Here is a 27,526-nt window from a genome sequence, read left to right on the forward strand (position 1 = left end):
GCTGTTACGCTACGAAGCTGGTAGTACTACATAGGAAAAGAGAAATCAAGTAGCTTCTCTTCCCTTCCAAAGAGAATTGTGAATATAGAAAATAGATGTAACATTTTGTTTGGAATAATTACGAAAGAATATTTTCTGTTTTAACAAAGAAAACAGAAAACATGAATATGGAGTAAAATATAAATTTTTCCCAGCGAGATGAAGCGGTGTAGCAAAGTGACAAATAGTCGTACGGATCAATAATTTGTCGCTCGAAATATCCTTTGGTTATATCGTTAAATAATAGCGCGCCAATCGGACAAAATAATACGATGGATAATGAATAATGAATAATGATGTTCGTAATATCGACAGTAACGAGGGTATTTTGCGGCGCGCAGCATAGTTGCCGAGCGCAATTCAGCGGTTGGGGCATTCAATATGAGGCGTTACGAGTTGTTATAAAAGTAGGGCACTGTCGTTAGGAGCGAGGGCGAACGTAAACCTCGATAAACACGAAGTGTACTCAGTATTTTTTCGTTGATATCTATCGTACCTTCGGTTTGTCGTAATCTCGTCCTCGATATCATCAGTAAATTGTTTTACAGTCGAAGAACGAGAGCGGTCGAACAACCTGCGTCTACCTGCAGCAACGATGCTTTTTATTGCGAGCAGAAATGCGGTTGATAAATAAAACGAGTTTTATTGACTGATAAAAGAAAATATCAAGAATAAAGCGTAAGAACAAAGCGTAGGACGAAAGAAAAAGCGTTATTTTTTTTAAATAGTTTTAACCTTAATTAATTTAAATATAACGTTACTTTCTTTAACAATAGCAAGATAAAATTATATTAATCTTTTAAATTTAAATTTAATTTATTATTAATTTAGTTTCATTTAATATTTAAAAATTATATCTAATTTAATTTAATTCATACTTAATGATATTATCACTTTTCTTGATATCTTTCGTCACAATTTTTAAATTTTAAATATTAATTCTTTGAATTATTTTATAATTCGTGCATTTAATATGTCATATAATTTTCTCTACACGTATATTAAAATTTTGCAAATCCGCAAAAATTTAATTTATTTCAAATTTAATTTCAATCTTCAATTACAGAAGATGCGCGACAATTAATGTATTTTCTGTTATCCGGAGACAATGATTTTACTGCCAGATCGTGAAGTATTTCAGAAGTCTCCGAGATCTTTTTCGAGACACCTTTTCCTAGTTGTTTTACTCAGCCTCAAAAATATTATTCTGCGTCTACACACCGAGTCAACCCTCGTAAGCTTCGTAATCCGCACGCGCACATCGTACGAGCTCGTAAAACCGCGCCGTTCGTGCTCGTAAACATTCCTCGAGACCCTTTTCCTGGTACGAGCGGTGCCCTTTACGTTGGCTCGATCATGCTCTCTCTCAGATACGCGTGAGCGGCATTATTTGCATGACTGAAACCTCGCGCTTACCTGGAACCCCGATCGTCGATAGGACGGCTGCACTTGGAACTCATGCTGCGTGCTCGCTGAGTACTTGCGAGCTTTCACTGATGACCAGAGATTGCCTGTGAAAAAAAAAGAGGGGAGAAAGATACGTTAGTAGAATATCGAGAGCTTACTTTAAAAAAAAAAAAAAAAAAAAAAAAACACTGCGATAACGTTTACGCGACGTTTACACATTAATGCGAGCTTTAATTTATTTGATGAAACAAAATCCGCAGATTAAGCGAGCGTAAATTTAGAGTGTTTCCAGCCAGCGCGCCTTCACTTCATATTCCGAAACTATAAATTATTTCTTCGCGTGTTCACCTGGCTCGTTATGTCTCATTCTATTTTACGACAGCAGGAAACCAGCGAGAACTCATCGTCGTCAAATGGGTCCAGCTTCATGATTAATCAGAGTTTCTTCGTTAAGCGTGCCGCCAGTGCCGCGTGCAGCTGACACGAGGACAACGTCTCCAGTTACCGAATCCTCCCGAGACGGAATTACGTTACGCCATTGCGAGCTGTCGTACGCGCGATTACGCGCGAGGCTTCTACCCCGTTCGCCCTTCAACACCCTCGCGAACCGGTCCATCCCGCCTCCACCGCCTCGGCCGGCCGTGTCGTAGAAACGCTCGGCCCACTCCGTTTCCACCATGGCGTGTTTCGGACAGGTCGCTTCATGTATTAATCATACGAGCGGCGGGCATAAAATGTCCGCCGCTCGACCAACTTCGAGAAAGCGTAACAACAGCTGCACTCAACAGAGAAAATTGTCGGCCGTCGACTCGCGGGGCTTAATTTGTTTGAAGGCTGATTTCAACGAGCTCGCTCAATTATTATTTACCCGACGATACAATTTCTATCTTATGCAATCATTCGAAGTTGCGATTATATTTTTATCAAGTCGGATATTCAATGACGTATGTCGATAATTATTGAGTTTGAAGTAGAGTTCGATACTTCTGTTCCTCAGATATATATATATATATATATATATATATATATATATATATAAACGAAGAGTAAATTATCGTTCTACTATTTAAGGCAGGATTTAACTTCGTTTCAACGAGTTAACAACGTTTCTGCTAATTTTCAGACAATACTATAATAATTATACACTCTGTACTCTACTAACTTATTTTCGTCGTCCTTCCCGCCCTCTAATCTCACTCGGCGCGTCCTCGAAGATTACGTCGCGAAATACCTCGTCGCAACTACAGCGTAATCCGCCACGCGCAAATCCCGACAGGATGCGACGTCCGTTGTCCGGGAAATATTATTTCCCAAGGAGAAATTTTCAGCGCGCGCGCGAACGTGGGAGGATTTGATTTTGAGGACGCGCATCCGGCGCGTAAGCCGTGGCTGGATCAGCGCTTGTCCTTCGTCGAGGAATTATGAAGTCGCAGCCTTGCGACGTAGTCTCCGCCACGGCGACGTTTAACCCGTGAATATCGCATCAGCGATTTAATAGAAAGAAAAATGCAAAATAAAATGGAGAAAGAGAAACGATAAAGAGGGGAGGGGGGGGAGGGAAAAAAAAAACAAAGCGCATGCAAATACGCGTCCGCGTCATCGTCTTCGCCTTGTTGCGGAGATTTATTCTATCATTATTTCGAAATTTATATATTCCTTTGTTCAATATTTAATCTTGTCGAAATTTTATGCGCGCGGACGAAATGTGTTATATAGCTTATGCGCCCGCCCGTCATCTGCGAAATCTTGAAATCTCTTCCTAAGCAATATTCGCGTACGTCCTTTTTGAGGGATCACGAAGCTGTGCGCGTATGCGCGCGGGACCGACTGTAGATCAGCGCGACAGGATTTCCTCTCGCGGGAGTCCATCTCCCGTGCTCGTTTCTCACCGTGCAGAATCCCGGTGCAACGTGTGCATAATGCATGGCCGATACGTGTTCGCGTTATGATATTTCTCGGATATGATAGAACCGGCAGTAGAACCCGCGCGCATTCAGACCTTCGACGGATAACTCCCTCTGACGAGACGATCACCCCTCCCCCCCCTCCCCTCTTCTCCTATGATCCTTTGATCGTTCGGCACTTCGTACCTCGGGATAATTTGATGCGTTCACTCCTGCGTGTACCTTCCTGTGGAGATGCACGAGGTGGACTCCGGTGTCCACCCTCGGGAATCCTAAATATCTCGTAGACGATTCTCGAAGGGCGGATTGTTCGAATGAAATCTGTCGATCGAGGATGTTTGCAATTTCCAAAAGGTTCTTTGAGATATATATATATATATATATATATATATATATATATATATATATATATTAGATTTTGCAAAGGACGCTTCTATGTCGCTTCCAACACGCCGAAATGCACGCCATCCGACGACTTCGCGAAGGGCTCTTCAGGATGGATCTCGCGAGTTTGCACTTTTCTGCAGAGGTCTTCCGAAAGAGTTCTTTCTCCCTCGTAACTTTTGCATATATGTATGTAACAAAATATGTATATATGTATAGCGCTATTTTATTCGTGGGGGAGTAATATCCATTTGGAGATTCGGAGTAAAGTCGGAGTTAGCCATGGCCCGGGTAATTCGACAATTTGTATCGCGACATTATTGATGGCAAGTTTCGGAAAGTCCTTTCGTGCTCGCGCATAACTTAGTAACGTCTCCGCTCGCGGATCGCGCATGTGGACCGACTTTCATATACTCCGTATTCCATTTGCGCGGAAGTTGTCCGTGGAAGAAGTCAAAGTCAAAGCGAAATAGCCCGAAACATTTAGTTTCTTTTGAGACTCGCCGCGAGACTCGTCTACACCAAATTTCTGAAGGGCTTATCCGAAGGGCTTTTCTGCCAAGAGAAATATCAGAAATGACTCGCGGCACTTGGATTTCTGAGTGCAACAGTTAACAAGAAGCACAAAGCAAATGAGAGCGACGTTAGTACAGTCGGTATTATGGTCCAATCTCGCTGAGGGTAGCTTAGCAATAATAACGTTATGCACCGGGGGATATGGTACAAAGGTCAGACAGAATTCCGGAGAAGCCGCGTGCGTTTCCCTGTGAGTAACAGTTGATTGTGACGTAGAAATTTTGAGGAATATGCGGTTATTAGACTGCGTTCAAGGTTTCCGCGATATTTCAACTTATTAAGATTGCATCTTATATGAACGAACTTTAGCACAATTTAATAAGAAAGCTTGAAGAGAAAAAAAACGCTTTTAAAGCGTTTACAGTTCTTTCCTACGTTAGAAATGATTTTTTCACACAAATTATTTTTTTTAATTTCAAATAATCGCGAAGTAACTTATATATTTTCGCGATGTTAAGAGAAGTTTAAATCGCAGTTTAGTTTTTGTGAAATTTTAACGGTTGATATAGAAAGTCCGAAAAATTTACATTTGCAATTTTGTGAGCAAATGTTATGTTAAAAGAATCTGAAGTAGGATACTTCTACTTCCGATTATTATTTCTGTCGCGATAAAACGAAACATTCCCGGCGATTCAATCATCCGCGGTGCAATCGCGCGCGCATTAAACGCTTGTCTTGGCAACAATAAAACCGTCCCGGGGGGAATTCGCCATCCCAAAGCAATTTCAGATAATATTGGTGTGGAGATGAACCGGAAGGCGGATGAAGAAAAGTGATTAGAAAGTTCGCCAGCGATTCCCTCAGCTAGATATCGATGCGATTCCTGCAATTTCCGTGCTGAGCCATCGTCTCGATTGACGGCACATCGGATAGCGCCCTGAACGTTGCGTGCAATAATGCAATATATCAATAATTCCTCATACGAGGAACTTCTTGAAAACTAGATTGGTATTGGTGGAATCTGTCGCGACAATATCATTCATTAAATGTATTATATCAATGTTTAAAACAGTAAGTAACAAACTTTAATTTTCACATTTACGCGATGTTCCACGTTCATCGATTATTTTCGTCAAATATATTTGGAGAGAATAGCACTAATTTACAGCAAAAAATTATTTTGAAGTAGACAAGATATTTTTTGGAATTTTTGGACGTAGATTTTTGAAAGCTGGAAACGATGCCGCAAGCCAAATTTTTTTTTCCAGCACGTCAGATTTCCAAAATAATTGAAATATGCGAAAAAATGGCTTTTTTGTAATATATTTGAAGATTTTATTATAAAGAAAATTAATAACGATAAATTCTGATCAGAAGTCATAAATGTATTGTTTATCACTTATAAAATATATTTTTTTTAATTTTGATATCTTATTTTTTAGCTATGTTAAGAATTTCAATAGAGTTTTGTTAAGATAGTAAAAATCTGTATTATCTTAAGAAAACTAGCTAATCTGAATTTCAAGATATCATTCACTTTTCTTTACAAAAAAATCTTCGCAACAAAAAACCATTTTTTGCATACTAAATCTCAACTATTTCGGAGGCCTGACGTATCAGAAAAATTTGATTGGCAGCATTGTTTTCAACAAATCTATAAAAAACGCCTCGTTTGACTTAAAATAATTAGAAACGACATTTTTTTGTAAGCTAGTGTAATCCTCATTGATGAGATGAGAGCAATTGTTTTCGTAGCATCGTCGCTCGCGTAGCTACGACTAGGACGCACACGTGCGCCGTTATTTCCAGAGTGTTAAGCGTAATAACCACCTAGAGACGCCATGCATCGTAAATGCATAACCACCACAGGTGGACCGAGCGACCGCGTCATCGAGAGGCATCGTGGCGGCACATGTTCGAGACGGTGAGGCATCGCCGCCGCAGGCGCTGCGGCGGAAACGCAGTCTCTCCAGTCCGGTGATACGCTATCGCGGTCTGGCAGATATACCCTGGCGACTAATATACCCCGGCGACACCGCCATCGCAGCGCGTCGTGAACTCGCGCGTTCACCCTGTCGCGACCATAAATTGCGGCGGGGCTGCGGTATCGCGACGGGGTCGCCCGCAGTTGTCTCGCAGTAAATAACATCATTCCCAAACGTCGACTTGCCGCGGTCTTGAAAATTATACACTAATTTCTGGGTAATTAATCGCGCGAGGGAACACGGATTCTTCGGGCCAAGTCGATCTCGCCATCTCTCTCGATGGAGATCTGTACTCTCCATCGCGAGCTTATCCTTAAAGCTCAACTCGCGCGAGTTGATCGCAATCGTCTTTTATCGCGAATAAAAATGCCTTCCGTTCAGATCTCCTGATCTCTTTGAGAAATAAAAATCGAAAAGCGACTGTACCTTGTGAATATAAAAAAAATTAAAGTTGGATGGATTTTCATTTTTAAATCATCATTTTGGGTTTTCCAAGTAATAAGATACATTCGAGAGTTTTTAATTTTTATAATACGAAACATATTCTTCGGTATGAGGTGACTCGAAAGGAAACGCACGGCAGCGACGACGGCGTGGCGGTGGCGGCGTCGGCGAGAGAGTCGAGTAAATTGAACGGGCCGTTTCGTTGCAACAATCCCGGTTTCCGTGCACTCCTGGTTTTCAATTAGCTCGAGAGATCGTCGAAGGCACGATCGATTAGAGGAAGAAAGTCAGACAGGCGAACGGTGCCTTACTTTTCTCCCTAGCCGGGCTCGTTTTCATGAGTGAGTGGCTACGTTTCCGGAACGCGTTTACGATGGCTACACCATTAAATTCCGCGCGAAGGGGGGGAGAGGGGATCGAGACGATCGTCCGTACGTTTTACGCGGCTCACGCGATGCATCGGCCTTGCCCCGCACCCTTCCCGTCTTTCGGCTCTTTTCCCATCCCATCCTAGGCGCCCTTCGAGACGAGAAGAGATCATTTACGGGAAAATCAACGACGCGCCGTGCACACATCGTTAAGGGATATCAACGTCGTTGGCGATTTATCGTGAAAATCGTGGGAAGAGAAAGATAATGGATTTAATCGGGAATCGAGAGTTTAACTCGCGCACGAACAAGATGTACAGGATGAATTCGGCGAACCAAAATTCACAATTGTCCCTCAGTCCTCTAAAATCATGTCCTTAATTTAATAACGGATTTTTGGACGAATTTCTCGTTGATTAACGAGAGAGAAAATGTCCAGAGAAATTATTATAATTCTCTTTAATTTTCTCATTATTGATACGTATTGACATTTCATAAAAACATAATTTTGTCCGCAAAAAGAGAATTGGCACGATTTGCTTAAATAATATCTATTAGAAAATTAAGGTTGTGAGATGCTGCGTATAATGCGTGTTATACTCTTTATTTTTTTTTCCCTCTCTTTTGCTCTCGATTAAAATTGATATATTCATCTCGAGTAATTAATTCAAGAACTGCTTGATAAATGTGTAACTGTCAGTTTAACTTGCGCAGTTTACGCAGGCGAGCGATATTTGTGACATGTTTACTTAACATATGAATATTGCGCGAATCGGCAGTTGCCAGTTCAATAAATTCGGTAGAATTCGAAGGCGATTTTAACACGTCCCTTAAGCAGAAACGATATCTGCAAATTCGAAGCTTAATCAACACCGAGGGAAATAATTCTACCAATAAATCCAAAGCAACGAACTGATAAAATACATAAATATCATTAATTATGCTAAAGTAAAATATGTTTAATTTTACGAAAATAAATATCAAAATATTAAAAAAAAATTACAATTCTGAATCTCGATATTTTAAATTTCTTAAACATATATATAAAATGTGATGTTAAAGAAATAATAACACTTTTAATGTTTAATCTGCTCATTTTCTCTCCGAAATTAACAATTAAGTCATATCGATTGATGATGTAATTTTATATGTATTAAATGTGTTAGTAAACGCATTAGTAATAGATAGGCGTTTTGTCGTAATTCTGCCGAGATGAAAGTGGCTCGAGTTCGCAGAGATAGCACGCGATATAAAATAGTTTTGGGGGTTGATCGCTAATGTCATGGCGGGACTATTTATGCGCGACGGGGTTGGTGTTGCGCGCAAGAGATACGCGAGCCCGGCGGTCGCACCTATAACTCGACGCGCGCGTGTGTACGTGTGCTCGCACACGTATGTGCCGTACTTCCGGCCGGGAACTACCCTTGCCATTTCCGGACACGATGCATCATTGGACCCCGATAAAGTTTGCGACCCGCCGCCGGTGAAACTCGCGGCGGCCCGAGAGCCGGGGAGAAACTCGCGAGGGGAGAAACAAAAAGGACGAGAGGGGCGCCCCTCGGTCGAAGGGATGGCGAACGAAAATTCCGTCCGACCCTCGCCTCGAACCCGTTGAATTTCCGGCGCGACCAGGCTTGTGAATAATTTCCTTTGGTTACGCATCGGTAATTCGCATTATAGAACTATCGTCTTCGATGCGTGTAAGTATAGAGATAACCAGTTGGTTTTTCAGCCGCCATGATACGTGATTTGTAAAGACGCTATGCATCCAGAGAGTTTGTCAATTTTTTTTTTGTAATTATGTAAATGTAACGTATCACAATGTTATGCAACAAAGTGTTTTCCATAAAAAATTAAGGGATTGGTCCTTTCTGATAGAATTTAAAGTAATAGAATTTTTTTAGAGCATAGGATTTTTTTAAAAATGACTAGAATGAGTAGAATTAATTTCTATTTTAGAGATATATCTGAACATATTTACCAATTATTAAAGATGTTGAAAAATAAATGTGGAACAATTTCTGCAAAGCTTCTCTGCCGCGACAGAATCGGATTGGGTGGAAAGTTTCCGGAGAAAAGAGTAGAAAGTCAAGAAGTTAAAGTAAAAATATTTTCTTCTGTAAATAAATATAATAGTTAAGATAGGTAGCGTAGGATTTCTCTTTTTGGTCGAGAATTGTAAAAAAAGGCTTGATTGAAAGTTTTTTGATTTTAAAAACTGAAGTCCAGAAATGTTTTAAACAAATGAAGTAACATAGTTAAAAATCATTATAGATGATTTTCTTAGGAATGTTCGTGCCAAATTTAAAATCAATCGGACTATTAATTTCAAGGAATGCTGTCACCCGATTCGAAAATCAAAATCTGACAAAAAATGCGAAAGAAAAAAAGAAACGATTTTTTTATATAATAAAATGATATTTTTTTATCTTATCTCTATTATAATATTTTCTTAAGACTTCCAATTTTAAGAAACTGCAAAAAACTGTTTAATTTTTTGTAATTTTTATAGTGAACTTCTCTTATAAGTAATTCATAAAACAGAGAAACCTGACTTTTCTTGTTGCATGCATTTAATGCGATCGAATCTTCCGCGAGAAGAAATAGAACAGGTATATTAAAGCGTCAGTTCCGTGCTCGCGAACCCGTTAATCATCAGTCTCGTTCTTCGTCGAGGCAAATCGGACAGCGACGCTCGATCGGGAAATGCGAGTCACACCTGTTTCGGCTCGCTGATCGATAGTGTCCTGAGAATGGGGTGGCTGTTCGCGAGAGGTCCTTGACTAATGATCGTTTCTCGTGACGGGCCGCGATACAATGATGCGCGCGAAGGAGGTGGACGAGGAGGAAGCGGCGGTTTGGCTCGAGCCAGGATAACGTCCAGGGACGACAGCTTTCGGGCCGCGACAAGGAAGGATAAGAGAGGAAGATGAGACAGATAGACGAGGGATAAGGGAGGCGACGGGTGGAAAGAAGGGAACGGGGGGAGTCCCGTGCTCGAGCAATGAGACCGAGTGAGCCTTGGATAATTAGCAAAACAGCGGAACTCGGTCGTTAGAGGCTCCTTCCCTCTCGATGTTTCACTGTCGTCTACAGGATGGCATCGATCGCACGCACCACGATGTTCGCAACGCGCCGCTGTTGCTACCATTTTACTCATTCTCTTTGCTTCTCGAACTCTCGGCAAATAAGATTTGCCAAGGGTCCATTGCGCTCGCGAGAGAAGGGTTTTTCGCCGGGATCATCGCGGATATTGGCGCTCTCGCTACAGCGACATTGTCCCCGACGGTGTATACGACGGCGTAATTCTTTCCCACGGGAAATTCCGTTTGTATTCATTCCGGCAGCGTTATGAATTATAGATGGACCTGTTTATACTAAACAATATTTCCGGGGAAAATTACGTGTCATGCAATAGGTTACCATTGATTAATGAAGAGTAACCGAAGTTACGTATGAACTTTTTTAATCGGCTAATTCAGACAATAAAAATTACTCAAGGTGTCGCGTCAATGCAACGTCATAAAATATTTATTAGAATTCGATAATTGTCATCGATAAATGATGCCACGAAAAATCTATCTATTTTTTTTTTCAATAAAACATTATATTAAATATCATTGCTGATAACTTCTGTTACTTTCTTATTCTTCTTCTATATATATATATATATATATCTCGATATATCTATGTTTATATTCAGAGTATAAAAATTATAAAAGGCGATTCATCATTTTCTGTCAATTATAAAACGTTCGAAGAAATCTCAGGAGAAATCTCGAAAGAGACTTGTGTTGATTAATTAATAATACAGTCCGCATCATGCATTTGCGTTAATATCGCAAAGTCGAGTCGGAGACGACGGAGCGTACTCGAGCCATAATTATGCAAACGAATCCAGACGGACGATGCCGCTCGCTCCGGAATTCATGGTACCGTCCGAAGTTATGGCCGCGCAAATGGAATCATTCGACAAGACGGATTTAAAGGATTCGAGGAAAAAGACTTGCATCACGAAGGGGCGGTCACCGTTGACCAGCCCCTTTTGTGTAAGCATTAAAAAAAAAGTAACGGCCAGAATGTTCCCGTATTCTCTCTTCGACGGCCGCGTCGAATGGTCTCGTTCCAGTCATTATTGAGATTCGCCGAGCGTACTATAATTAAGTCACGAATACACGGCCATTAGGCAAACTCTCAAAAGCCGAATTGGTTTTCTACCTGTTACTTCAAATAAATAGTTACTTCAAAAATAGTAATTTTTCCGTTATGAAAAAGTACAAAGTGTTAAAAACTAAATATCGAGGCGAAAGGTGAATCTATTGAAGCGCAGTTTGTTTGAAAAAATTTGAACGATATAACTTGTGTAATTAATGAACTCGCGATTCGATGACGTTACCCGCTTTATCATTTGCTTGTCCCAGATTACAAGCCTGACATTCGATATCCTTTTGCGAAACCGAATCGAGTGACAATAACTCTTACTCGAACTCATATCATCCGAGGAGAGATAGGGAGAGAAGGAGAGACGAGAGAGAAAGAGAGGGACAAGAGTTATTTCGGATGCAAACCGTATCTCGTACGTCTCTGTAAAGCTGTATTGTGATTCGGGATGCAAGATCCGGTTCTGCTTGGTTTTAGATCCATGATCGATGGGAAACCGGCACGGGGCCGGGAACGAGATATTAATTCGTACCATTCAAGATTCGATCTCCGGGTTCTATCGCGCACTTAATTATTCTGCCAATTTGCCTCGATATCGACTTCACGGCGAGGCGAAGATGGCGCGTAATTATCGATGACTGTTCGCCAAGATGTCTCTCCAGGCAACCGCAATGCTGACGCATATTCCTCACATATCCCTGAGCCTGGTATCGAACGTAGCTCGGCAGTAATTATATCATTTGCAACAAACCGACGCTCGTAACTTTCATCTCGGTTAAATTTATGGTCCCAGCTTATCGCTCCCAGAGTGACGTAACGATCAATTTACGTCACCGCTCTTCGCGAGGTATACTAATCCGCACTGGGGCTTATTAAATATTGAGGCGCGCGGGGCAAACTTATTTTTTAGAATTTCACCTCTCGGGATCGCTTAAGTCAAGAGCCAATATTCACGAACTTTTCGAGATGTCTATTTGCACTTAGGTTCGACAGTCAAGAAACTCTTGGACGGACCCGAGACGGTACTTAAATTGTTTCAGAACTACTGGAAGAAAGGCCCGCAACGTGCAAGTGGTCTGAAGAAGCTCCTTCAAACTTGAAAACGGTGTGGTTTCTGTTCTTGACGTTCTTTCACTTTTCTTTCATCGTCTCGGATCGAATCAAACGACGGTGTTATTTGCTGACATTGGTGGAATTTTATCAATGAGGCGTCTCATTTCTATTGAACGGATTATTTCCCTGAAGCGTTTTCTTCATATTTTTGTACCTCGGCTTCTATGTTTTAAATCGATTCTAGCAAGATAAAAACTTTGAGTGATAATCAGTAAATTTTTCTAGGAAAAATTCTTGTTTAAAAGTGAAAATTAAATATTTTTATATAATTATAATGGATAAATAATTAATTTTACTCGTAAAACGTAAAATAGAATGTAAATATGATTATATGTGGAATAATTAAAATATATGATGGAAAATTTAATTTTTAAATTAACTCGCCTCATGTCGTTTCTCAATAATTAATTAATGTCTATTACAAATGCTAATGCGTTTCTCAATAATTAATTAATGTCTATTACAAATGCTAAGAGTGCTATGAAATTTTGAGAGGATAAGAATGCCATACCCGCCGAAAAAATGAGCGAGTAGAATAGCAATTCTCATACGTATTCAGCTATGAAAATAAAATTAAATTTCCTTTGAATTTATATTCCCACTAATTCTTTCGTGTCAGAAATCGAATCTACATGGCATTTTCCAGTGCATATTTTTTTGATTTCGTTCATCGATATTTTCGCGCTCGAAAATCGGGTATTAAAACGCAATCACGTGATGCGATTTTAGTTACAGCTGCTTTCAGGGGACGAGGATAAAAAGAATGGCGATCCGCGGTTGTTTGCGCGAGATAAAACGTACCGGATGCGCGATAGCTCGTCCCTTCGTCGCGCCAGTTCAGCGATTCTTTCAGAATTTAGGACACGAACACTTTTTACAATGGAACGCGCGAATATACAGACGCCGCATTGGCACGTTGGTTCCGCTTTTAAAAATGGAACGCGCGATTTCTTTATATGAGAGTTGCATGCGAGAAGGGCCGGCATTCTAAATATGCGCATAAATATGAATACAGGCAAAAATTCTGAAAACAGCGGGCAACTTGAATTAATTTCTCTTTACTCAATGCATTGTTTTACAAAATTTCGCGACGTAAACGCAATAAAGTGCTGTTTTTTTCTTCGCGGGAATAAAATAGGAATATTTCAATCATTCGCCGAGTGATATAAGTGAAAATTTTTCGCATATGATACACGAATGAGATACATGATGTATCTCGAATGAGTTTCTATTTTCTCGATTTATTTACCGCTTCATAAATTACGAGAGACAGCATGGCGAACTGATATTTTTCCGCGCAAATTGAAAGTGCGTGATGCTGCGTCTTTCAGAGTGATCGATCAGAAAGATTCTTCGGGCCGCTGTCTGCTTTCATTTTTATTAATTATTGTTTATTTAGCGGAAAACCGATGGACGTGCGAATAACGCGGTTCTTTTTCTCAAAGTACGAAATGACGTCGAAGTTGGCCATATTGAAACACATACTTCTTATGGAGTAGGCAGATCGAACGTTATATTTTTCTTTAATATTTTAATGGAAGATGCGCAACCTGCGCCCTTCTTCTCTCTCGATCTTTCTTCTCTCTCGTGGAATGTATTTCCAGGACGGCCAAGTAAATTGAAAATCCGAAAGATAGAAGTCTTGTGCACAATGTGTGCTTGCTGACCCGAGCTCGGTACAAGCTGACACCACCGAAGATACGCTCGCGGCCAGTTTTACTCCCATTTTTATCCCCTCGCGTGAACGTTACTTCAATATTCGCATGTGCGCATTACACGCCATTTTGCGTCGACCGCGTAATCTGCGCCCCGTGGATGAATTTGCGTGCCAAGAGTGACAACGTTATTTCATTAATTTATGTAATGAAGATCTCATTTCCTCAGATTTATTCAACTTGGAAAGAGCCGGTGGTTGAATTAATTAACGCACGAAATCGCTGTAAAAATATCAAAGAGGTGAGCGCTACGTCATTCGCGTAATCGCTCTTGCGTATCGAGAGAGCAGTAATTCGCACGTTATCTACATATTCGCGGTGTGATCACACGTGTAAATCAAATTTTTATTACATTAATTTTTTCTGCGCGCGATCGAGGATTTTATTTCTTAAATTGATTAAATTCGGTAATTCAAACGCGCCGCGGTGAGAAATCCGGCCTCGAATTAACGACACGCGAAGCGTATAAAAGCGAGTCTCTGCCCTGCAAAACCGAGGACCGGCAACTCGCCCCCGTGCATAATTCCGCAGATACATATACATATATCAAACCAGAAATAACAGCGTTGACAGTGGACGAACGCAGACGACTTTATTACCGCGATACCGCGGCGCGTATCTATCTTTTAGCACTCTCGCGATGCATTTGTCTTCATTATTTTCTCGCGCAAAGGCGATCTACATGCTTCGTAGCACAGGCCATGAATAGCGACTTCCGGTCCGGTTTTATCCCCGTCGTAAGGACACAATCTAAAATTGAATCGCCGCGATACGGCGAGGACAGAGTGGAGTCTCGTCGAGTCAGCGAATCGATCTCTCCGGAATAGGGTTGTTTTTCGAAACACGCGATCCCGTGACTCGATCGAAAAAATCTCGGATGTTTATCTGGGGCGAAATTCCGAATCTGGAGCTTAAGGAATTTTCGGTGTTGGTTTCTCCAGTTTAAACATCCGGTTTACAAAGAAAGAATAAATGTATAAACGAGAGGATGAGAGAGATAACCGAAATGAAGCTAATTAAGAACATCCTTCGAATGTATTATATTGTTAAATGGATTCCCGTTCCTCACGAGAAAGTAAATAAATAGCATGATAAACAGATTTTGAATTAAAACCATTATAATAAATCTAAGATTTCTAAGAATAGTTAAGATTTGAATAGTTCCAGATATAGCAATGTATATGGAGTACTATTTTGTAGACAAATCTAAAAAATTTGGATAGATCTGAAAATAAATTTTGTTGGATCTTCAAAAATATCATGTGTGACGTTCAAATTGATTGCCTGAAGATTAAAAATTTTTGCAACATTACTATTACATTTAAGCGTCTTATGTAATAATCATTTTTCATGGTCCAACAAAATTTGAGATCTGTATCCAAATTTTTAAACTTGCTAGCAAATTATTCCTTCCGCGTACGTTTTCGTTTTCTTAGTAATAAATCTGATAAGATTTGTCAATATTCACAGAAAAAAGATTCATCATCTTAAATCAAGACCGTATATTCTTATATTTGTATATTCTTAAGAATACTATAATCCTTATATAGAAGCTTTTTAATTTTGAATTGAATAAAGATCATTGATTTGCATCAATATAAATTCAATCAAATTAATATTTTGAAAAAGACTCTAATATTCTTGCTTATATGTGAGAATATTTTTCTTGATTTTTAAGATTAATTTTTTTTCTGTATAGAATATTCAAATTACTTGTGCGGTGTAAATATAATTAAGATAAAACGGGAAATCAGACCGAATCTCGGAAGGATTTCGAGCCCTATGCGCTTTTTGTCGTTTGACCGAAACCCAGGCACGAGTCACTCGAATGTCGGTATCGACTGATCGAAGGGAGACCGCAGTAGCAACGTTGTTAACAGCGCGCCCGGCACCGAGTGGATTAATCGAGCGTGTTACACGTTTACACGGATGCAATCAGCATGCACGTAGCAGGCAAACCGTCGGCAAACGCGGCGATCTCCAGCGACGACTGAGCGCGACCACCTCCTCGTACATTACGCGTACCTCCCCGTTTAAGTACGAAAACGCGAACACGTGTATCGGAAAACCATCGGCAAATAGCGAGATTAGTGTCGTCCTGTGTACATTCTAAATCAATCGAATGCGCAAAGGTGTAAAATGCTCTGTCCACCTTCATCCGCTCGCGTAAATCGTCCGGAACGCTTGAATCAGTTTCGAGCCAAGACGATAATTATTCACGGGAAGAACAGTTTTTTTTTTCGCACAAAAATCTAAATCTGGGCCTACGTATGACATTCAAATTGGTTACTAGAAGATACACAATTTTTGCAGTATTATATTTAAATGTCAATGTGTAAATAATAATTTTAATAGTTTAAATAAAATTATTTTTAGATCTGTATCCGATTAAATTTTTTAGTATTTGTCACCAAAGAGTGTTCCGTTTGTACAGAATACATAACGCCTGAAAGAAATATTTAAATATCTCGATATATCTCGATGTATAGATTACTCTTTAAATCTGTTTTTCTAAACTTCGTCTTTTATTAGGTTTTTCTCATTTTTATATCGCTCTGCTGATAGAAGAGAGCCATGCTTGAGCCTATATCTGTATAAATGCAATCTTCGCCACGTTAATTGTACTAAAATGCATCCGATGCATCCGCGAGTGCGGCAGTATTTCCCGTCAAATCGTAAAACGGCGCCGGGAGCGACAATGCTCTCGTGATTTATTTCTGTAATTTAACTAACTCGTCTGGTCCCGCCGCGACCTCCGCCGCCGCCGCCGCCGCCGCCGCCGCCATCGCGCTACGTCCGCGTTCTGGAGAACACACGAAGTTCGCGACGTGCACCGGTGCATATTAAAGTTAGGCGCGACGCGAATTAAAATTGTATTTTACCAACCAACGCTCCCGCGCTCGCCGTCGAAAAGCGGCGTTAAACACGCCTCCATTCACGCGAGCGATTCGCCATTTTTGCGATCGTTCGTTTCCGCGCTTGCAGCCCTTCTGCGAGCCCAGCGTCACTGAAATGCTACATATCCGTTGTTCCACACGAGATTTTTTTCTCTTTCTCTCTCTCTCTCTCTTCCTCTCTCTCTCTTTCTCTCTTTTTATCTCTTTTTCTACAGGAAATGATTATTGCACACAGAAGCCTCCAACAGACGAGCTCTGCAAATGAGATATTCTTTAATTGTCCTGGTATTAAATTAAAGTCTCGCGTTTTCGCGGATTCGCAGCGCATTTTCCAATTAGCATTTATAGTCTCGCATCGACTATTCGTGACTTGCTAAATTTGCGCCGGGATCGTAAAACGGTTTATCACGTTTGCGGCATATCGATGTCGGAAATACGCGTCCGGGCCGATAGATACGTCAGGGCGATGAAAATCGGGATGCGAATGACTATGAAAATTCCGCGATGGGATTTTACTTATCGTACGGAATTTACCATTTCGTAGTCAACTGCGATGGGGGGGAATGGGAATTACTCTGGTGACCGATACAACTGTCTCTTCTCCCTTGACGGAAAAGTTTGTCGCGCAGACACGCGCACACACATATCCCTCTCATGCACTCACATATACAGGTGTGTCCATTGTTTCCTCTTCGTCTTCCCGTGTTATATTGGATTTCTCACTGTAGTTACCAGGTTTGTAAACTCCCGCTCGTAAACCCGCTTAAGACAAAATGGAACCGACCGTGTCGGCAGGAGCATAAAAGTTGATTAAACGAATCAATACGAGAACTTCAATTACGAGATGATATAACGGTAAGATCCGGTATAACATTCGTTAATTTAAGAGAGAGATCTTTTTTAGTTTTTTTTTTAAATTTATAAATTTATTTTATCAATGTAGAAAATTTGTCGGCATATTAATACATATTTATTAATTATGATTCATTTTCATAAATCTCGTGTGTTTTCATATTTTTGCAAATATGGTGAAAGATGAAAAAGAACTATTGATATTTCTTCTATTGATAAACCTTCAATTAAAACTCATGAACCGTAATTTATTATTCCTCAACGCCGTCTTTTCCATAATCCGAATATAATTTCTTGTTGCACCTCATAAATCCCGACGAGGACCTCCTTGCGTCGTTTCTTACCAGATTAATCATTCAGCATTGTATTAATACTGCTTATTATTCATTCTAATTAATAATTTAATTTTTATCCTAATTTAATTTTTATCCTGAATTTCAGCAAAAAATGCCGCCATTATCTCGACCCGTTTCGAGACATGCCACACTCTCGATTCTTTTCTCAACGTCCATTTTTAAGTGGACGTGGTTTTCCACGAGCCCTCAAACTTCTCTCTCGGCTTCGGCGCGACGTTCTGCTTTTTCCGACCTTAGCGGCAATTACTCAGTTGATATGATTGGTCGGGCGCGGGCGGGAGGGGGAGGGGTCACGATCCTTGAGAACGTTCTCCAGCCTTGCGGGATCGAATTATCTGCTTAATGGATGGTAATTGCTGCGAAGGTGCACTTAGCAGAGGGACCACGCCCGGCTTTACGCAGCACTTGTATGGGTTCAAAGCATATCCCGGACGGAAACAACTCCTGTGTCCTGTCTCGGTCTGCCAAGGGATTTGTTTTTTTTTTTCATCTTAACGTGTATATTCCGCCTCTTAAAAAAAAAAAACTTTCAATAGTCAATATAGCCGGACGATAAAATTAGAATTTCCCGATAGGTTTAATTTGATTCAAACGTGCGCTACGAAAAAGCGATTTATTCCGCAGAGAAAATCGTACGTTGGATAATATAAGCTATTGAATCGTTGGATTTTCATCTGTGAAGGGAATAGATAGATGTTTATAATAAACTGCCCATTGATCTTCAGTTTCACTTTCGTCTGCGACACGCGTCTCGAAATTTAAATATTAATAATTGCAGAACGCAAATCGCTGACGGCAGTTGCGTCACAGTTGCGAATAGCTAGTTAGTTATAGTATAAGTGATTTAGGAACGTAACGTTGCAAGTCGAGACTATCTCGCGAGATTCTCCTACTCGAGGGACTTCGGAAATCTTTGTCTTGGGAACAAACTCTCTCTCTCTCTCTCTCTCTCTCTCTCTCTCTCTCTCTTTCTCTCGGTCAACTCGACAGTTCGTCTCGATTCGAGACCGCGCGATTCTCTTCCGAAGTTCCAAAACAAAGACTTTCGACGTTTTGTTCGCGTCGACGACGATAGAAAGGACAGCGACGAGGATGATGTTGATCTGTGTGTTTGCTAATTCTCGGCAACGTCGTACCTCTTCGTTAATCTTCACCGCCTTTTCCCAGTTCGGCTCGACCGGCAGCCAGCTGGAACAATAACGCGGTTGATTGTGATGGAGCCCGTGGCGATATCAGCGACTCATTGTGTTCCACGCTTAGCGTCTTATTCATTCACGTCTTCTGCCGGTTCCATTTTCGCTTCACCCTCTTCCTCTCTCTTTCTCTTCTTTTTTATCTTTCTTTCTTCGTTGCGTTAAAACGTGATTTTTTTTCCGGTGCACATTTAAATTAGAGGTATATTTTCTTTTTTTTTTCATGTAACGCGCGAGATTTGCGAAGAAAGATGTCGCATCAAATTTCGTTTAGTCAATGCTAGAGAGAAACGAAATATAATTTTAACTACGCTGCGTGATAGAGGAAATTCAAAATAATCGCGCTGTAATTGTTCTATATAATATCTAACGTTATAGACTTATAGATTGTAGATTGATAGATGTAGACTTATAGATGTGATTATAAGACTTATAGATGTCTAACTTGAAAAAAAAACACACTTCTATCATTTTGAAATTAATTTTCTCCATCTCTTTGTCACAATTATATTTTGCTATATCGGTGATTTTTTTCATTACTTTAAATGGATATTTCACTTTATAAATTTTTGAGAGAGTTAAAGCAGAATTAAGACGAATCAAAAATATGCGGTTCTAGTGCACATTTAAACTAGAAGTAAATTTTTTTTCATGTAACGCGAGATTTATGAAGAAAAATGTCACATCAAATTTCGTCAACGTCAGAGAGAAGCTAAATATAATTTTTATAATTATTCTATATAATAGAGGGATTTAAAACAAATCGCGTTATAAGAAACTGTTCTATAGAATGATTAACATTATAGACGTCTAACTTCAGAGAAACGCTTCTATCATTTTGAAATTAATTTTTTCCATATCTTTATCATATTTTGTGTGCTGTTAATAATATCGACGATTTTAAGCGGACATTTCACTTCGGAAGTTTTTCTTGAGAGAGTTAAGGCAGACTTAATTCTCGCGAATTAGAAATACGCGAGAAATGCATTATCTAAAGACAATTGTTACGATTCACACGAGACGTCAGCTGTCACACGAACGGACGAATGGATGTACGTCTTTATAAAAATCTGAGCTCTGGGATACATCATGCAAAATTGACATTGCGATATGTCGGCGTATACAAGGTGACTCGTGACCTCGTTACATGCGAAACGCAGATTACATGATTTATGCAGCCGCCATCTGCTTTGCGTCAATGTACCGGAAATGATTATCCCAAAACGACCTAAATTCAAGTTTATTACGCACGAATATTACCGAAGTGTCACAGCATTCCAGATAACACAACATTTCGTATCGCTATAAAACGGTATATTCATTTTTCCGACAATTGTAATGTAATTATACTGTAATTATATAGCAATAAGTTTAGCAATGAAAAAAGATTTTGCAATTAAGCTTTAAATTAAAATCTATGTAAAAGTCGAGTTTTGCAATCTCAGTGATTAATTTGCGAGAGAGGCACTTTCCAACTTGGTATTTTCGCTCGCAGACTGTTGACGGATGAGTATTTTCGCGATTATGCGGTGCCACCCCGTGCTACGAGCTACGGGGGTTACCACCGTGCGTTATTCCCGCATCGCCTCGCGCATTCAGCCGAGCCGGCCGTGTCGCAATGTGCACCCTTATGAATGGCGTTTCACGCGCGCCTGGACTTTCCCCTTCGACGTCGCGTGCATCGCGAAGGCAGAACGCACTAATCAAGATCCGAGGAGGATAGGGGTGCGGGTTATCAGGCGTTGACCTGTACCCGCGCGAATGCACACCCTCGCGACGCGTGCACGACGACGCATGACAACGACGACGATGACGTCAACAACGACGATGGAAACTTTTTGCAGGCGCATACGACGCCTCTACTCTCTGTGAACATCCCGGCTTCTCGGGATGCCGCATTCTCCTCTGTCCTTGCATAGTTAGGATGTCTTCACCTTTGACAACGCGCTTGGAAATCCTTTTTGAACGGACAACAACGCTCGACCTTGACGTTTCTCGAAAATTTCGGAGCGGAGGAGTCCTGGACGACCCAGTTCACGATACTAGGACATTTGCAGCGTCCAGCCCAGCTGATTATTCTAGACCATAAGATACATGTTGGGAATTTCATATAAAAACGTAAATTGGTGTTTCATTAATTTGAAATTTTTGCTTTTTAATTCCTACTATTAAAATTTTTTTATTATACGTGTCGAATACGATAAAAGTTTATTTAGCCGTTGGTTTCTAATCTTTTTGTTAATAATTTAATATTATACAGCTGATACAAATCAAATCTGTGAGGTTTTTTTTTTTTTTAAAAAAGATATTGAAAAATTTTACCATTTTTCCTTTCTGAATATCTACGTGTTCAGTTTTACAGCGTAAAATTCCACGCCATGGATATGCATATGCAATAAAGATGGATGTCACTTGATTTGCGTCGGTCGCAAATTATCAGATGATTTAAATAACACATTGTCATACGGGATTCAATGCGCATCTTTCCAAACGTGCAGTTAACGACGTGACAGGGATCCCTCGTGAAGGGTGCTTTTTGTCCGGAGCGACATTTCCAATATCGCGGTACTGTAGGGTACACACATTGTGTAACGATGTACATTGTACGCGTCTCGTTTCCGCCCGTCGGTGTCGAGGGAGCCACTCTTGACCGTGGCAGGCCCAACAATCTCGTCTCCGCAGGATCAGACGGTTTTAGTAGGGGGGTAGCGCGGAGAGGATTGGTGCTCGAGGCTCCTTAATTAAGGTCTCTAACAACGGCCTCCCTCGCCCTCGTGCATCCTGCAGATGCATGGAAGATGGCAGCCGCGCGATGACATCCGCGGCGGTTGACTAATTTCAGCCCTTCCGTCAACAACGCGGAATGAATGCACGAAATACATTCATCGTCAGGATTGTATCTTTGGAATTGTATTTAATCGTATCCGATTGTATCGTGAAATTATGATTCCGACAAATTCTATGGCGCATCAGTTTTTGCGCCAGTTAGCTAATTAGCGAGATTTTTAATGAGTAGAACAGAAGTTAATGAGAGAGGTGAAGTTTATTTTTGAGAAAAAATATTTTTCCACGTCGAGAAATTATAGCAAAATATTATGCGTTTTTAAAAAATGTCTTGTAAATTATGAATGAAACATTTGGCTCTTTGAATTAAAATAATTACTATTAAAAATAATAATAATTAATTAAGAAAGTTGATTCCATTTTATGAAATTAATTTTTATCGTAAGATACGTTATTTAGTCATAAAATAAGATGTATTCAATAAATGGTATAAGTTATACAACAATTTTTTATATTATATCTTTTTCCTTCGTAAATATAGAAATCAAATTAAAAATATGACAGATAATTGACGATGCGCATTATTAATTATTGATGAAAATTAAGTTTATACATCTCGATTTGTCACTAGCAAAAAAATTCAGAGAAAAACAGACGGATTTTCGAACACTTGTTTTCTATCCACGATATGTCGCTCATCTTTGCTCCGACCATGACCTTGCGTCATTTCCAACAATTTCCTGGCTCTGAAATCCCAGAATACGAGACGGAGGAACATAGTTTCTCCAACCTCGACCCCAATACTCAGAAACTGGGGTGTACTCGTAAATGTACCCTCGAAAACTTGCGCTATCCTTCTTTACGCCATCTTTTACAGTATTTTAGGAGACAAAAATTTACACTTTCTCTCCTATTTATTTATTCGATTTTCACGAGAAAAAGTTTAATAACAATTCGTAAATAATATAATAACGTCTGATAACAATCTTAGTTATGTTGGATAAAAAAGTATTAAGATACAAAATATCAAAAAAGCAATAGTTTCAAAGATTTTTATATTTTATTTTGGCATATTCGGACATCTTGTATATGTATACAAATGATATGTGTCATGATAAGAATGTATGAAGTCAACATAAACATTTGCAGAACGCAAAATGAAGAAAATTAGGTCTTTGCCTCATGTCTTTACATTCATTTTTAAAGGAGTTATAGCATTTCTGAAAATTCGCAGATGCGCTCCACGAAAAACACGCCCGCGTTTTTTGCTTAAATGTTCACACTTTTTGCCTCCCTAAAAAATATGTGAAAACGTATACAAGCGCTTTGAAATACGTGCCACCACCATGAAAAATGTCGCGTGTGCCATTTATCAGAGGGACCGATATTGTAATTACGATATTGTCATTATCTTCTTAATAGTGTAACGGTATCGTACATATAATTTTTGCTCTTTTTATTTAAAGAGATAAATAGTGCGCCTCTGTCTAGTTCAACTTAAAAAAATTCAATAATTATGTGAAAGATTATTCTAGGCATGTTACAATTAATTTTTCATTAAATTATTCTCGTAATCAAATCAGATATCTAATCATTTTTAAAAAAGTTTAGTAAAAGTTTAGTCTTAATAATAATTTTATTTAAAGTACTAAAACTTTATTACGCCTAAAAATCACATCGAAAAAATTTCGTCCAACAATAAACTTTATAGAAACTTTATATTGACTTTCGCAAGCAGAAAGAATAATAAAAATCCTTATAAATCACATCAATGTAGAGACAAGAATTTTATAACGTGCTATTTAAATCTATAATATATGAAGAATTTGAAAGCATTTGATAAACATGAAATTTGATAAACATAAAATTTCTTTATATGGAATTGCTTAGATTTTCAGGAGATCCGATTGCGAGCGGAAATTCCAAGAGGGTTAACAACCAATTCAACGGTGTTAATTCATCACACGACGATAAATCGCGCTTCGGGGTGGAATGCGTATGCAGGTGCATGCGGGACCGATCGCGTCGTAGTTATGCGAAGGCACGATTGTGCAGCCTCGCGTCGCGTCGCGTCGCGTCGCATAGCATCGAATCGCGTCTACGAAAAGACGGCGAAAGCGCCGGCGGGCTCGTGCAAATATTCCGGCCGCCTCGCCGCCCCCTCGATCGAATGTCATTATCGCTCCATCATCCACTCGGCGGCGGCTACGCGGGATGCTGATGAATACCACGGGGGAGTTTTCCCGTCGGCTTTTTCCGCGCGTTCGCGACGCGTTGGCAACGCCTCGCTCGCGAAAATATTTTGCCGAGATATCTGCGGCTTCTCTTCCCATTGAAAGTGGGATTAGAGCGACACGAGGAGGTTCTCGCATCCGATACGTACTTCGCTTATCCGTTCCGCTCGCGGTATGTGATCAGCACACGCTGATTGAGAGCCCCTCTCCCCCCTTTGCGCGAAGGAGGCTGCGAGCGAGGAAAATGAAAATCTCCAAAGAAAACTTCAGACCTATTTATTATGTTAGATGAAAAAAAATATGAGTCCTTACAGCTAGATCAAATTTAAATCATTTTGCTGGATTATTAACTTTTTCCCTCCTTCCTTGCTGCAAATTCTTGAATCTTGATTAACATCTTAATCTCTTTTACGATTGTCGAGTTTTACGATTTTACGAGTCTGACTGGAATTTATAATTTTATAATGTTGCGCAGGGGAAGGAAGTGCGAAAGTAGTTAGCTCGATGTTCTCCTCCTACTCGTTATAGTTAAATGTCGAGTTTATGATAACGCAAACATACTTCTCGCGGAATTACAGAAACATTCGAGTCCGTTCTTCTTTCATATTCTCGACATTATCGTCGTTCTTATCGACGCGGTGTTTTTATGGATATTCATAATTTTCGCGCTTTATTACCGTTTGCTCTTAGATGCAGATGATATAGAGCATACTGTAGCGCGTTGATGGATTCCGTACTGAAAAACTGGAGCAGCTCAAAAGCTTTATTTTCTAGTTTGCGTAAGATGCCGAATATACGAGTTACCGAATCGTTAGAGATGTTTACACACTAAGAGAAAATGAAATACTTTTGATAACTATAATTTCATATTTCTGCAATTTTGAGTTTTTGCAACTAGTTTTAGTAATAACTACTGAATGCTATAAAAGTAGCGGCAACAACATATGCGAACTATTAATTGATAGCAATTCAGCTATAATTACATTAGTTATAGATTTCATACAAATAAAATATAATATTGCATTTTTCCAGTTTAAACAAATATTTTTTTGAACATAACGAACATAACGCCAGAATATTATTGAGATTTTTTAAGTTTAAAAAATATATTTATAACAACGTTGTACAACATGATTTATTACAAGTGTTTAATATTGTTATATTTGTTATATTTTTTACAATATTATTTATTATCTCTATTATAACTTTATGATGTATAGTTGAGGCTTATTTATCCTCAAATTTCTAGTTGCTGATATAACCTTTTTTCTTTGAAATATATAGAAAATTATTTGGTCAATATTTATTATATAAAATATTGAATAGGTGGAAAATTATGATGTTTAATTTAAATATGTTTTTATCAGAACGATGTACTTTATACAAAATTAATATTAACATCGTTAAGAGATAGCGGCATCACAGCGTAACAAAATGGCATGTTTTAAGAGAAAATAGCAATCGGTGGTCGATGAGCAATATGATAATTAAATTGCGTCGAATTGGCAATAGCCTTAAAGGGATGTTTGCGAATTCACGAAGTGCATTCTCAATGCGACGGTAACGATGTTTCTGGCATAGCCTTTACGATAATTGCCTTAATCGTAATTGCGCCGAAGTTTCCCGCGTATACTTTAAAGCTTTTTTAACGCGTGGTCTAAAAGTGCCAACGCGATTACTGAAATGGCGGCGCGCGCGCGCGCGCGCGCGGAAATGCTCTTCGCTGCACATTCCTACAATTTCCTTCTTTCTGATAATTGCGGGGTAGAAAATTCGCCCGAAGGTACAGAAAAGTAATTCTCGCGCGATTTCTGGTGAATGATCCTGATTCGCGTTGTAACATGAAGCTTAATTCGTAATGAGGGGAACATCAGGGAGAGAACGATAATAACAATTAATCTTATTATGTATATTAATTAACACGACGCTAATATAAAAAAATTATACGTCAGAATCTTGACGTTACACATCCGATTGTATCTTCTATTTGTACCTTTTCCTTTGACTCTTTTCCAGACAAGTCGTGAGGGAACCGCGATAAGGGACTTCCGTGCGCCAATTTTCCTCCCTTACTTTCCCTCGATCGTCACAATACCGCCACAAAGGTGCGGAGGTATCGCGTTATTGTGGATTTCGATTTCTCGGCCTTGCGGAATCTCGTTTCGTCGTCGGGTGGTCCGTGAGCGAGATACTCCAGCGCGACGCGTTTCTCCTCAGTCAAGGGCAAGAGGAAAAAAGAACGGCAAAGTGTCTCATGGCACTTGCGTACACGTACTCACGCATACACGTGCACACGCAAGCGCGTTACCGTCCGTAGGCGACGGGGGAGGGAGGAGGGGTAGTTCGACTTGCAGTCTGCCCCTCTCGAAGGCGGATTTTTCCGCGATAAAATCCCGGCGAAACACGAGGCTGCTATCCGGGCGAGCTAGCCCGCCTGGAAAATGCGAGCCGGGGAAAATCTCTTCGGAAAATCTCAGCTCCTCGCAACTCCGTTCGCCACGCCGTTCGCACGTGTGCGTGCGTGTACGTGAGTGGTGAACACACGGTGCTGCGTGTGTACCACCATCCTCGTTCGTCTTCCTCTTTCTTTTTCGATAACGCGCGCGCACGAAACATTATTTTCGAGAATGCGACCGATTCGAGACACCTGGCAAAAAAGAGGCGCGAAAATCTGCGAATTTTTTAGACGCGTAAAATACTACTCGTCATTGCACGTGACATGTCATCATATTGATACATACAAAGAGTTTCTAAAGCGCTATGCATTTCTCCACGCGTTCTTGCAGCTGCACATTTCTACTGCAGTCTGGGATCAATATTTGCTTATTTTAAAAAATCGCTTAGAATATATTATGATTATGACAATGAAACATTATGAAAAAATTATAGATTATTTTAAATAATCGCATTTAAAAGTAATATAAAAAAATGTTGCAATGGTTCAGAAATTATTTAAATATAAAGTAAAATATAGAGTAAAAAGTGTATTTTAATAGAAATGTAATTAAGAAATAATAATAAAGTATTTGTATAAAAAAATTGAAACTTTTATCGTTATTTCTTAATTACATTTCCATTGGAGCACACTCCTACCTATTTATTTAAATAATTTTTGATGCAAATTCTGAATTGCCTTTTTTGTATTATTTTTAAATATGATTTATAATAATCTGT

At 39.7% G+C, this 27,526-nt stretch overlaps 2 protein-coding genes across 7 annotated transcripts in view; one reads left to right on the forward strand and one right to left on the reverse strand.

The window, feature by feature from the left end:
• LOC105429894 (uncharacterized) overlaps positions 1-27,526 on the reverse strand; it is a 208,278-nt gene that overhangs the window by 49,635 nt on the left and 131,117 nt on the right. For all 5 annotated transcript variants that reach the window (XM_089072479.1, XM_089072478.1, XM_089072477.1 and 2 more), the window contains one exon: positions 1,456-1,550. In XM_089072479.1, the coding sequence (XP_088928605.1) occupies positions 1,456-1,499 (44 nt within the window). In that variant the 5' untranslated portion in view covers positions 1,500-1,550. The remainder of the gene's footprint in view (positions 1-1,455; positions 1,551-27,526) is intronic.
• The window catches only part of LOC105429890 (uncharacterized), a 169,064-nt gene that overhangs the window by 33,946 nt on the left and 107,592 nt on the right, over positions 1-27,526 (forward strand). The window lies entirely within an intron of this gene.

This window comes from Pogonomyrmex barbatus, unplaced genomic scaffold, assembly GCF_055798465.1.
Source record: "Pogonomyrmex barbatus isolate J1 unplaced genomic scaffold, ASM5579846v1 scaffold13, whole genome shotgun sequence".
In the NCBI taxonomy this organism is placed as follows: domain Eukaryota; kingdom Metazoa; phylum Arthropoda; class Insecta; order Hymenoptera; family Formicidae; genus Pogonomyrmex; species Pogonomyrmex barbatus.